Raw genomic sequence first — 13,900 nt, 5'->3', positions numbered from 1 at the left:
TCGCCCGTGTGAATCAACGAACCCAAAAAGGAAAGACCCGGCCCTTTAGATTGAAGCGTCGAAGAATAGCATTTTGCTTCACCCTCAAGGTTGTTGTTCGGCCGGCTGGGGTTCATGAGGAGCTGGGGTTCACATTTGCAGCGTGGGGTTCAGAGGGGCTACGCCTTCTTGGGGAATATGCGTCATTTTGACATGCTTCTCAATCCGCGTCATTTTCTTTAGACGCCTTTTGAGTCGTTGATAGTGTTTCGATCTACGACTGAAAAGTTAGGTGCCTATATGTGTCTTTTGAATACTTATGAATTTTCAGACGGTTTTTTTCAAACCGTCCATAATTAATTAATTAATATATTTTTTTAATCAAGCGATTTTTGTTACCATTTTTTTTTTAATATCAATAATTCCAAACGGTTTGAAAAAAACCGTCCGGAAATGTAAATTTCCAGACGGTTTTGATAAAACCATCTATAAATTTTTGGATGGTTTACTCAAACTGTCCATATTTATTTATTTAGATACGGTTTTTAAAAAACCGTCTGTAAAATTTTAATTTTAGACGATTTCAGAAACCGTCTAGAAAAAAAACCGTCTATAATTGTCCTTTTTTTTTTTTTTTTGTAGTGAGACCTATTTATCACGTAAATAAGACCTAAGGATTTTCTTGTCGTTAACTCTGAATAAATAATTAGCAGAAAATAAATTCTTAATACAAAGATAGCTGTCTAAAACAAACCATAAGCCAATAATTTACTAAAGTAATTAATTACTAATTAAGTATCCAAAAATTGAACTTCAAATACCAAACTGATAGCAAACTTCTCAAACTAACCTCGGAACGTCATAGAGTAAAATAAATCTCACAAAATAACATAATAAAAATTAAACTAGTCTTAAGAATGAAATCATAGTTTGGTAAAAGATTTTCAATGGAATAAGCCTTCAAAGATAGGTTTGTTTGAAAAAAAGAAAAAGAAAAGGAAGTAATCATAAGCTGGAACGATTTTTTCTCAATGGAATAAGGCTCTCAAAGATAAGTTTGTTATAAAAAAAAAAAGGCCCAATCATAATCTAGAACAGTTTTGAAAAAATAAAAGAAGCATGATCTATTCTTTGGAGACTCTTTAACTTCAATAGAAAAATAAATAGTTAGAGGCCCAATTATAACACAACAATTAATACCAACAAAAAAACAATGTATTTTCTCTCCTATTATGAGACTTTAGAACTCCCACATAGAATAGAAAAAAATAAAATAAAAAAATACACTAATCGTATTCTCTCAATAATATTTCTTCAGAAAATTACCAAAATGTCTCTGAAATGCTCTACAATTTTCTCCAGCAACCATGAGGTAGGAGGCCAAGGCCGCCACTAGGAGCTCATCTGCTTGATCACCCGCCAGCTCTCACCTCCAGCCTTTGTGCCTCTCCCTCTAGCAATCTCTGATACCCATAACCCAAGGTAAAAACAACCACTACTAAAACACTAACCACTGTGATGAGTAATCGGAGCTGCTACTGGCTTTTTTTCTTATTTCTTTTTTGTACGATCTGTTGAGAGTTCGACTATGATGTTTTGTTAGTCAAACATAAACGTGAAGGCAGCAAGAAGAGATAAGACAACAATGTGTGGCTTGGAACAACCACAATTTTACCTTCTTTTTTTGTCCCAACAAAGAATGTGTGGTTGTACGTTGAACAAATACATTTCTTTTGTTATTATTATTATTATTTCGGTCATTGTGATTGTAATTTTGGCTTTACCTTCTCTCTTTTTTTTCTCTCTTGTTTCATTTTACATTTTTGTAAACAAAAACTAACTACCGTCCAAAAATAAATAAAAACAAAAACTTAAGTTGATCAACTATGTTGTGGCTCCCGATGTCGAATAAGCACGAAGAAATTCTTAATAATAAAAAAGAAAATATTAAAAAATTATGTTTTTGTTGAATAATAAAATTGTTTAGCAAAAAAAAAACAAAGTATAATACTTTTTTGTCAACAAAAACTTAAATTAATAAATTAATACTAGACATATGAAATGATAATAGTAAATTGTTACTGTATAATTAGTCAATGGTTACTAATTATTAAGGAAATTTGTCTCTAGTTAGGTAGCTAGATCGAGAGAATTAAATGATCTTCTTACATATATCGAGCTGGTACTGAGTGGTACTTTTATAATCCATCTTTTGACCACGGATGTTTAATTTTATAATATTATTCAAAGGCGTGTCAAAGTTTCTTCCTTTACCACTTGTAGCTAAAAGCCTAAAATGATAAAATCCACCCTGTCATTCCCTTCACGACGTTGACTTTGTTAATTTGCCAGCTGATTCAATTTAATTATTACTGTTTTTTTTACCACAATTCCGAATGATTTGTCGTTTATTTATTAAAAAATAAAAGCCTCTTTCTTGGTTGACTCGAAGATAATGGAGTATCTTAATTATTAATTTAATTAGCTCTGGAAAATACATCCACCGGCAATCTTTTTCAATTAGTTAAAATTAAGCAAGTACTGGGTGTCCTCGATCTAAGGCCGGACTAACTGCGCAACTTTCATGCAGCTACGCTATGCATGTGTGTGTCCAGTCAAAAGGAGATCGTGATCGAATAAAGCCGTTGACGTTACCTAATTGAATATATAGGTATATTTTTGGGCGTTGAATTTTTTAAAATTAGAATTCAATTCTAATTTATGGCACAAATTTTGAGGTTTGACTGTGTGTGAGATAAAATTTTAAGAAATTAAATAAAATATGATTTCTTTTTTAAAAAAAAAATAAAAAAGAATCAAAATTCAACTCTATTCTAAAACGGACCATATTATAATATCTCACAGTTCATGCACCTCATTGTAATATCCAACCATGAACCAATTACGTACCAACCACGTTCAACAATATACAGCAAATGAATGTGTTGATTCCTTGCAAAATTTCAACTCTTCGGCCGATAAGGAATGATGAAATTGTCAAATTGAGCCTAACTTTCTTTGCTTGATTTTTTCTTTGTTTTCTTTATTTTCCCATTGTTTTTTTTTACTGAATTTAAGTCGCACCATTAAATGGGCGAATAAGTGATTTTTTTTCTTTTTGCAAGCCAAATATCATATGAACAAGCTCTTACTTAGATACCACTTCTAATTTTTTATCACTTTTGCAATCATACTTTTAAACTTTAAAAAATGTCAATTTAAGGTCAATTACCATTTTTCAATTTTTTGTAATGTCAACCCTCCCGTCTAAATTTAACGTTAAATCAAATGGTTAACGAGTAATATGTCCCTTATATTATGCCTCTAAGATGTTTATAAAATTACAAAAATACCTTGATTTAATAATTAAATTTCTTTTTTTAAAAAAAAAAACTCTAGTCTGACCCGTCGTGGGTCACAACTGTTTTTAAGAAATGAGGGCCGGGGTATATTGAAGATTTCACTTTTTCCGTTAGAAATTAAACTGGAGGCCAGGTTGATATTGCAAAAAATTAAAAGATAAAAATTAACACTTTTTAAAGTTTAAGAGTATAATCATAAAAGTAATGAAAAAATAGAAGTGGTAAATGAAGTATTGTTTCCCTTTGATTTTTTATTTTTATTTTTCTATTATACATGCAAACTATAATTAGCGTTGTACTTTCAATAAAGACTACATCTTTAAGATATATAGATGTTTCAGTGGAGTAGTACTCTTGAGTTCGATCTAGTAAGAGAGTTGTGTTTGTTTAATTAATTTCAATAGGAGAATATATAACGTAATTAAGATGTCTTAGTCCATGTTGGAGTTTGCTTCGGGTTAATTTATTAATTTGATCAGTTTTGCAGTAATTAACTACTCCATCTATTTAAATCATGTCTTTGAATAAACCCCACATCTTTTAATTTAATTAGGCTAGCTATAAATATCAAAGGAATCCCAAAAAGAATACTGACTTTAATTTATTTTCTACAATTAATTTGAGTGCCACTAGCATATATAATATGATTGAGGAACATGCATGCATGTACGGGTATGGCACCTACCCCAAATCGTCGACAACACGACTATATATATATAATCAAAACATTACATTTTGCATGATCACAGATCGTTCCGTCTTAATTTCTTCATATTTGGCAACCATTAACATCATATTTTAAGATTGAATTTACATCCTTTTATTTTGAGATATTTGGCGATTTAAGATGAGACTAAGATCTACGCGGGTTTAGAAAGTCTTGCAGTTGACTTCACAAACTATTGCTATCGCAATCCAACACGTAATCTTCAAACCTTTTTGGCTATATATTACCTTTTCCGCTCACATAATCTTCAAACTTTTCCACATGCAAAGCAATGGCTTCCGAGCTTTTCTATCACTTAACAATTCTTTTTTTCGTCATCCTTTTCTTCTTTGCCTCTCTATCTTATGCTGACACCAACTCAACCAGTGCGGTCTCGCCGGGAACCATTTGCATTTCCACCCCATATCCTTCTTACTGCAAGTCTGTGCTCCCCAACCAAAACGGCGACGTCTACGACTACGGCCGATTTTCATTCCGGAAGTCGTTATCGCAATCCAGCAGGTTTATGAACGTCTTGGACGGATATCTTCAACGCCGGTCTTCTTTGCGGACAACCACAATTCGTGCTCTTGAAGATTGCCGGCTTCTAGCCGGACTAAACGTTGATTTCTTATCAAGCTCAGTTGAACATGTCAGCAAAACTAACGAAACTCTTCCTGACTCCGAAGCCGACGACGTCCAAACCATGCTTAGCGCCATTCTAACTAACCAGCAAACTTGTTTAGATGGCTTGCAAGAAACGGCGGGTTCTGATCCAACTGTGGAAAATGAACTTTCAGGTAAGAGACCGAGGGAGGGGAGAACGGTATTAGTCTTGGCGCTCACCATATTTTGATTTTTTTTTTTTGGCTTCGTCCCTGTTTCAGGTCTTCTCTCTAATGACACTAAGATGCATAGTGTTTCTCTAGCCCTGTTTACAAAGGGTTGGGTGCCGAGAAAAAGAACATGGAAGTCTAGGAAACATGTCACTTTCCGACATGGACGGTTGCCGTTCAGAATGTCTAACCGGACACGCGCAGTTTACGAGACTGTGAGCAGAAGAAAACTTCTCCAGTTAGTTGATGCGGTTATCGTGAGAGACATAGTGACTGTGAAGAAAGACGGAAGCGGAAACTTCACGACCATCAATGACGCCATTAATGCAGCTCCAAACAACAGTGTATCTACTGATGGGTACTTCTTGATCTACGTCACGGCGGGTGTTTACGAAGAGTATGTTTCCATTGCAAAGAATAAGAAGTACTTGTTCATGCTTGGGGATGGCATCAACCAGACGATTATCACAGGCAACCGGAGCGTTGCTGATGGGTCGACAACCTTCAATTCTGCAACATTTGGTAAGAACTTGATTCCTTCGTGCATGTCTAACTGGATGTCTAACATGCACAAATTCTGATCATGGATTCAACGTCAATATTGCAGCTGTGGTTGCACAAGGTTTTGTGGCGGCGGACATAACTTTTCGTAACACCGCCGGAGCGATTAAGCACCAGGCAGTGGCAGTTCGAAACGGGGCTGATTTGTCAACATTTTACAGCTGCAGCTTTGAAGCTTACCAAGACACCCTATACACACACTCTCTCAGGCAATTCTACAGAGAGTGTGATATATACGGCACAGTTGATTTCATTTTCGGTAACGCCGCGGTAGTTTTCCAGAACTGCAACATATATCCCCGTATGCCGATGAGCGGACAGTTCATTGCGATCACCGCACAAGGGCGAACCGACCCGAATCAAAACACGGGTACTTCCATTCATAACTGCACCATTAGAGCAGCCGACGATTTGGCGTCAAGTAATACAAGTGTTTCGACATACCTGGGAAGGCCATGGAAGGATTATTCCAGGACTGTTTACATGCAAAGTTTGATGGGTAGTTTGATAAATCCTGCGGGTTGGCATGAATGGAGTGGAAATTTGTCACTCAGCACATTGTATTACGCTGAGTATAATAACACAGGACCTGGATCGGGCACGGCAGGTAGAGTGACATGGCCTGGTTATCATGTGATTAACGCCGTTGTGAATGCCACTGTTTTCACGGTGTCTAATTTCTTGCTGGGGGATGACTGGCTGCCTCAGACAGGAGTGCCTTACACCGGTGGTCTGATATGAGACTGAAATCTTTTGTATGAAACTCTTGATGTTCGTTTTTGCACTTTCTTACCGAGCTTTTGGCGTTTCTACACTTTTCAATAAAGACAAAAATTAGCTACAAACTAGACTAATAAAGTGACATGAATGTGTCTTGTAATATGTGAGAGGCACAGAAATAGATTCTCTTTAATTAGAACTTATAAAAAACCGACTCCTCTCCAGCTGAAATCCAAATTCGAGAAGCATATGCTTTCTTATGAATACTCTTAAAAAAAAAATGTGAGAATACATCACTTTCTTAAACTGGTTTGTAACTAATTTTTGTCCTTCAATTTGGTGGTGAGATATCTTTTGACCTGTATTCCATCTGAAATTGCTAAATATATCTAAAATAACACAGTTTTAATATGGTCCAAGAAAAATATCTTGCGCTTCGAATGTAAAAGTTCAGTTAAAAAAACTGGTACAAATTTTATGTATGTGGTTTAATTTACCACTTTATCCCCCCCCCCCCCAAAAAAAAAAGTATTTAAAAGTGATGAATCTAGTGTTAATGTTTGTGCATTATCATTTTAAATCATGTCACATGTCTTCAAATTTCATTTTTGGCAGCATATATTTTATTATCTAGTTTCAAACTTGCACCATAATGACGAAAATGGCTCACACTTCGTTGTGAAGCTCATGAAAGAGAAACCTCAGCTCTGTGCAAAATGAAAGATTATCCGATGGTGTCTTGGTTGTGAAGCTTATGAAAGAGCATAAATTGTTGCCTGAAGTTAGAACTCGGAATGCCCTTCTAAATGGGCTAGCGAGAATTAGGCAATTTGATTTAGTTTTGCGATTGTTTGATGAGTTTGCAATTTCGGGTATTCAGCCCGATGTTTATATGAATCAGATGTGTATATTAACAACAATTTGATTCATTTATATGGTACTTGTGGGTATCTGAATTTAGCACAGAAAATATTTGAAATTATGCCAGAAAGGAGTGTGGTTTCATGGATCATGCCATAATTGATTCCTATGTTCGGTTAGCCGAGTTTGATACTGCATTGAAACTATTTGGTGAGATGCTGAACATGTTTGAGCCTGATGGGTACACGATACAGGGTATTATATATTGATTCTGTGTCTTTGGGGATATGAGCTCATGCTTGTTTGTTGAGAAAGTGTCGTGCTGAAATGGTTGATGATGTTTTGGTGAATAATTGCTTGGTGGATGTGTATTGCAAATGTGGGTCATGGGAAATTGCTCAGCAGATCTTTGAGATCTAGGATGCCTAAACGCCATGTAAATTCGTGGAATTCAATGATTTTGGGGTTTTTTTCTTTTTCTTTTTCTTAGATGAATCAAAAAACTTTATAAAATCTCATCAACAATCTACACACTCCAGTGAAAACTGGCCCAAGTTCACCTCAAATAGGGAAACACCAGGAAAACAATTGCAGAAACAAGCTCAGCTAAACAAATAAACCAGACAACAGCTTATGTAAGTTCCACCGAATAACAAGCATTAAATGCTTTTCAAGACTTTTAAAAGAACCCTTACCAAGAATCCGAGTACGCACTTCCCATTTGATCTGCTTAACAATAGCTTCTTCGGTTTTCGGATTATTGTTATGCATCAAAGCATTCCTCTGTTGCCATAAGTGATAAACACAAGTTCATAAACAAAGTTTTCCAAGGCTGGCCTTCAATTCCTTTCCTTTCAGGTTAAAGATACTCCAAGTAACAACAATTACCAAATCAGTAGGTAAATCAGAAAAGGAGCAATCAAACATAAGCGTTCTCCAAATCCTCCGACTAAAACTACATTGAAAAATTAGATGTTTTTGGCTCTCATGACAAGCATAACAGAACACACAAAGAGAACTTCCTGCATACCCCCATCTGCAGATTCGGTGTTTAGTAACTAAGGCATCCTTAAAAACCAGCCAAAGGAAAAAGAAGTGTCTAGGAATAAAGCAGAATTGGAGTATTTTGGGGTTAGCCATGCATGGGAAGGCTAAACCAGAATTGGAGGACAAAGAGGTTTGTGCCTGATTCCATCACATTTGTTGGTGTTTTGGGCGAATAACCACAGAACCCCAATTATAGCACTATGGATGCCTTGTAGATCTTATTGCTCGTGCGGGGCTTTTCATCGATGAAGCTCTGAAGTTGGTGTCAGATATGCCCACTAAGCCTGATGTTGTAATTTGGATTTTGGAGGAGTCTTCTTGATGCTTGCTGCAAGAAGAATGCAGGTGTAGAGCTTAGTGAAGAAATGGCCTCACAAATCCTTGAGTCAGAAGGAGATGATAGCAGTGGTGTTTAATTATGTGCTTTTGTCCAGTGGGATGTCATCACGTTGGTTTGATTAGGAAATTGATGACCGATAAGGGTGTAACGAAAGAGCCCGGTTGTAGTTCAATACAGATAGATGGGACTTAATTCTCACGAATACATCTGTTAAAAATATGACTGATAGTTGAACGACCGTTGAAGAATTATTGTATTAAAAAAATGACTGGTTTAATAAAATGACTAATGAAAAATAACCGTTAGAAAAATGATAGATTTAATTAACAAAATGACTGTTGAAAAATGTCTGTTAGAAAAATGGTCGTTTGAGAAAAAATGACAGTTGAAAAATTTATGTTAGAAAAATGACTGTTGATAAATACAACCGTTTGAAAAAAGAAAAGAAAAAAAGGACAATAAAAAAAATAAGATAATTAAAAAAGAATAAAAACAAGCATATATAGATAATATAGAGTTTTTTTTTAAAATGTAGATAATATAGAATTAAAAATAGATAATCGGGTGTATGATATCTTTTAGAGCACTCCCAACAGATTATCTAAAATTTTATCTAGAATAGCTAACCAAATCTCACTTTTACTAGTTTAGCTAACCACTTTTCAACACCCTCATCTATCAGCTTATCTAAACTTCTCTCTATTTTATTAAAATAATCAATTTTAATTTTTATTCATTTTAATTAAAAACACATATTCACCAAGTAAACACATCACCGTCCAAAAACTTCTACACACCGAACCAGACCTGTTCAACAGTACCTTCATCCATCACCTGATCATCAACCCCATTTGTCCTGTGCTTCGCTCTGTTCCTCTCCTTACCCCTTCTCTTTGTCTTCGACCATAAAATCCTCCCGCTGGCACGCTTCTTCGATGACCTCGCTCTCTTCCGCAAGGCCACCCGCCTTTCCCCCGTGCGCACGTGCTCCACGCACTCCCACTTGGGCACCGCCACCAATCCCAAGCCCAAGATTGCCTTCCTCTTCCTCACAAACTCCGACCTCTCTTTTGCTCCCTTTCTCGAGAAATTCTTCAATGGCAACTGTCACCTCTACAGCATTTACGTCCACGCCGACCCATCGGTGAAAATCACTCCTCCCGGCGGCGTATTCCAAGGCCGGTTCTGCGTCCACGCCGACCAAATCTCATACCCATCCTCCAACCTATTGCGGAAACAATCCAAAGAGAAAACCCAACTTCCAGTTGAGCCTACAAGACTGCCAAAAAATTCACCGAACAGGAAAGCAAAGCCAAATCAATGGAAAGGAAAAGGAGAAAAAAAAAAAAAAGGAGGAGGAGAAGAGCACGAGAGAGAGACGCGGAGAATGACAAGAAAAAGAGGAAAAAAGATCAAAGGAAGTGAGAGAAAGAAGAATAAAATAATGATAGATGTGTGAACAGTATCACGCCACATGTGGAGTGATACTGTTCACAAATGCTCATGAATGTATTCTAGCGAAAAGTTTAGAGAATCCGTTGGAGGGGCTTTTTGCTGCTTTGGTTATCTATTATACATTCACAGTAGGTTTTACATAACCCACTGTGAATGCTCTTAAAACTCATTAGCTAAATTAGATAAAGTGGGTTTTGATTAGCTATTTTAGATTGAGATATACATAAGCTTTTGGGAGTGCTCTAACCTGTGATCTTTTATCACTTTGAAAAACGGTACCCCAACTTTAAAAAGTGTCAATTTAGGGTATCCATCTTTCATTTTTTTTTTTTTTTTTTTTTCAATTTCAACCATCCTTTAAAATTTTTCGTTAAATTATATCGAAATTTCCAAATTACCCCTGTGTTTATTTTAAAAAAAATATATTATAAAAATTTTCAAAGATTTAGGCAAGGGTATTTTTGCAAATTTCGTTAAATTCTTATCAACACCTAAATCATAACAATTTTTATTTTTCATTTTTTTCAAAAAAAAAAAAATTGGAAATTTTGATAGGATTTAACGAAAAATTCTAAGGGATGGTTGAAATTGAAAAAAATAAAAATAAAAAATGGATACCTTAAATTGACATTTTTTAAAATTTAGATATTTTTTTTTAAAAGTAATAAAGATCATAAGTTACAAGTGAAGTTATCTCTTAAATATTTTAACAAGAAAAAAGTGAGAGAATTTATAATCCATGATATCCCTCTCTCAAGCAATAGGAAAGAAATCCCTCTCATTTTTTTCTTTTCTTTTTTTTCTTTTTTCATCCTATTTCAACTTTACTTTTTGGCCAAGCAGGTAGAAAATTTCAAAAAACATATATGTGGATCGGCATATCATCTAATTTATGTAGAATGGATACTTTGGACTTTTTTTTGTTCCTTTTTTTCTTTTACATGCAAAACCATGAGAAATAAAAAATACACTCTAGTTACTTTAATAGATAATAAAATATTGTTTTTATAGGAGTAATAGTTGAAGCTATTTACAATCAATGTAATTATGTAACGTACTTATACAAAAAAAAAATGTAATTTTGTAACAAAAAATTACATACAATACAGTTTTTCAATTTTGAATCATATCTCAATAAATAGTTTATCAAAGTCACAAGTTACTTTATGCTCCATTTATTTCGGTGTAAAATACTTTTTGCTTAAAATATTTTTCAGGAAAATATTTTCTACATAAAATATTCTTCGGCGTTTGGCGCGTACGGAAAATCACAGATATTTTTTATATTTTTTTTTCAAACTCATAAAAATCAATTTTTATTTACAACATTAAAATATTAATATTCAATAATTGCTTGGTAGTAGTCCGATGGTGGTTCAAAGGTATCTCGGTGGTGGTCCAGGGTGGCTTAACTGTGGTTTGGGTGTGGCTTGGCAGTGGTCCAGAAGGGCTCGGTGGTGGTCAAAGGGTAGCTCGATGATGGTCCGAGGTGGCTCGATGGTGGTCTTGGGGTGGCTCAGTGATGGTTTGAGGGTGGCTCGGTGATGGTCCAGGGTGGCTCAGTGATGGTCCAGGGTAGCTCGATGGTGGTTCAGGGATGACTCAGTGACGACGATGGTGGTACGAGGTGGCTCTGTGATGGTCTAGGGTGGCTCGTCGGTAATTTGGGGATGGCTCGATGGTGGTTCGGTGGTTGTCTGGGGGTGGCTTGGTGATGGTCCATGGTGGCTCGGTAATGATCCGGAGGTAGTTCGACGATGGTTCAACAGTAGCCTAGAGATGGTCCAGGGTGACTTGGTGGTGGTTTAGCGGTGGTCTTGTGATTGCTCGATGATGGTCCAGGATGGCTCAGTAGTAGTCTAGCGATGGTCCAGCGGTAGTCCAAGGGTGGCTTGATAATGGTCTAGGGTGGTTTGGTGGTGACCTAGCAGTGGCTCGGGTCTGTCTTAGTGAATTAATGGTGGTCAAACGATGATACAACGGTTTGAGAAGGAGAAACTCAAATTCAACGAATATGATTTACATTATTTAAAAATGTAAATCATTTTCCGAAACTAAAGAAACTTTTTTGGTCAAACCGAAAATATTTTCGATTTGACTATTATTTTCGGTCACACCATGCTGAAAATTATGAAAAAAATATTTTTTAGAAAACATTTACGCCGAAACAAGCGGAGTATAAAGTAAACCATGACTTTGGAAACTAGTTATTGAGATATGATTCAAAATTGAAAAAACTTTATTGTATGTAATTTTTTGTTACATTGATTGTAAATAACTCTAACTATTAGTCCTATGAAAAAAATATTTTATTATCTATTAAAGTAACTAGCGTGTATTTATTTATTTCTCATGGTTTTGTATTTAAAAATAAAATAAAAAAAGTCCAAAGATATCCATTCTAGAACTGCATAAATTAGATGATATGTCGATCCACATCTATGTTTTTTGAAATTTTCTACTTGCTTGGCCAAAAAGTAAAGTTGAAAAATGATAAAAAATAAATAAATAAAAATAAAAAAGAAGAAAAAGAAAAAGAGAGAGATTTATTTCACATTGCCCGAGAGAGGGATAGCATGGATTATAAATTTTCTCACTTTTTCTTTGTTAAAATGTAATGATTTTCTTACTTAAAAGCTATAAAATATGGATATTGATGAACTTAAGAGGTGAATGAATGGAAATGATGGACTATTTATTGAAATTGATACAATTGAAATGAATACAAGTATGGCTGATTCGAGCTCAACCAAAAAGCTTCAAGAGTCTCAGTTACAAAACATGCCTATGATCTCCGATACCCCATCCAATAACTTGGATGGTTTCTTATACCCAACTATGTGCTAACAACCTAACAGCAAAGCTCAACCACCGACAAATAAGCCCAACTACTAAGAGTACTCCCATCAGTTTTCCAATCATTTTCTCTATATTTAAGGAATAAAACTACTTTTTGCTTCCATATAAAAAAACATTTTACAATAGATTCCCTTAATTTTTCCTATATCAATTAAATACTCTTTTCTTATCTTATCTTATTATTTTTTCTCTTTCTTATTTTTTTTTCTTTTTTCTTTTTTCTCTCTTCCTCTCTCTTCCGGTTCTCCGGCGAAGTGCGAACTCTCTCCAATATTTTTATTCTCCGGTGAGACTCTCGTCGGAATTTCTCCACAATTTTCTCTTTCGCTTATCACAATGGCTCTTTCACTTTGATTCTCATATTGCGTATTCTCCGATTTTACGGTCTGTTTGGTAGCTGAGTAAATAACCAAAACGACTGGTGTAGAGCTCTGGAATCTTCTTTTTCTTTTCCTGCTTCTTGCGTACCATCTAGCATTAGTTTTCTTTGCAAATGTGAAATTAAAAGAAATTATTAGCAACAAAATTGAGTTTGTGTATTATTTTTATACTTAATTGTGATTCTTGGATTTTTATTTTGTTTTGCTTTAGTCCTTTTCTCAGCAATCGAAAACAGAGACTTCGATTTTTGTTTATGATTGCCTATCTTTTTGAATCTTAAGTGAGTTGAGGCTTTGTTTATTTGTCTGAATTATTAGTGAAATTGATTTTATTGGTGATTTGCTTGACATATCTGGACGGAGCAAGGAAGAAGGAGAGAGGAGAGAGGAGGGAAGAGATGTGTTTTTGTTATTAAAATAATCTGTTGGGAAGCACTGTAGCTTCCCAACAAAAAAATGTAAATTTAGGGTGTCTATTGGAGATCAATTTTTGGTATTTTTTATGAGATTTTTCCTAAATATAGGGAAGGGAACCATTTTAGGGAGTCTGATGAAAGTGCTCTAAGTACTAACAACCCAATAACAGGCCTTATTTTAATATTGTGCACACATGAATACTTCTCCTCAACACCGCATTTCATCTCTTCTTTATTGACTGTCACGCTGTCTCTTCACTTCAATGTTACGCTTCCCCTTTCTGAACACACTGCTCGAAGCCTTTGATTACACACTTCACCAAGAGTCTTGTTGTGTCTCACATGTCAAAACCCTATATGCAATGTCTCTTTCTCTAC

General features: G+C 35.3%; 1 protein-coding gene across 1 annotated transcript; it reads left to right on the top strand.

Moving 5' to 3' along the window:
* Positions 1–4,309: 4,309 nt before the first annotated feature.
* On the top strand, positions 4,310–6,289 carry LOC133882114 (probable pectinesterase/pectinesterase inhibitor 41). Its single transcript, XM_062321216.1, has 3 exons — positions 4,310–4,847; positions 4,935–5,405; positions 5,491–6,289. The coding sequence occupies exons 1-3, from the start codon at positions 4,340–4,342 to the stop codon at positions 6,183–6,185; spliced, it is 1,674 nt and encodes a 557-aa protein (XP_062177200.1). The 5' UTR covers positions 4,310–4,339; the 3' UTR covers positions 6,186–6,289.
* Positions 6,290–13,900: the final 7,611 nt, after the last annotated feature.

This window comes from Alnus glutinosa, chromosome 11 (assembly GCF_958979055.1).
Source record: "Alnus glutinosa chromosome 11, dhAlnGlut1.1, whole genome shotgun sequence".
NCBI lineage: Eukaryota > Viridiplantae > Streptophyta > Magnoliopsida > Fagales > Betulaceae > Alnus > Alnus glutinosa.
The sequence above is the reverse complement of the archived record's forward strand: the minus strand, read 5'-3'. Positions and strand labels throughout refer to the sequence as shown.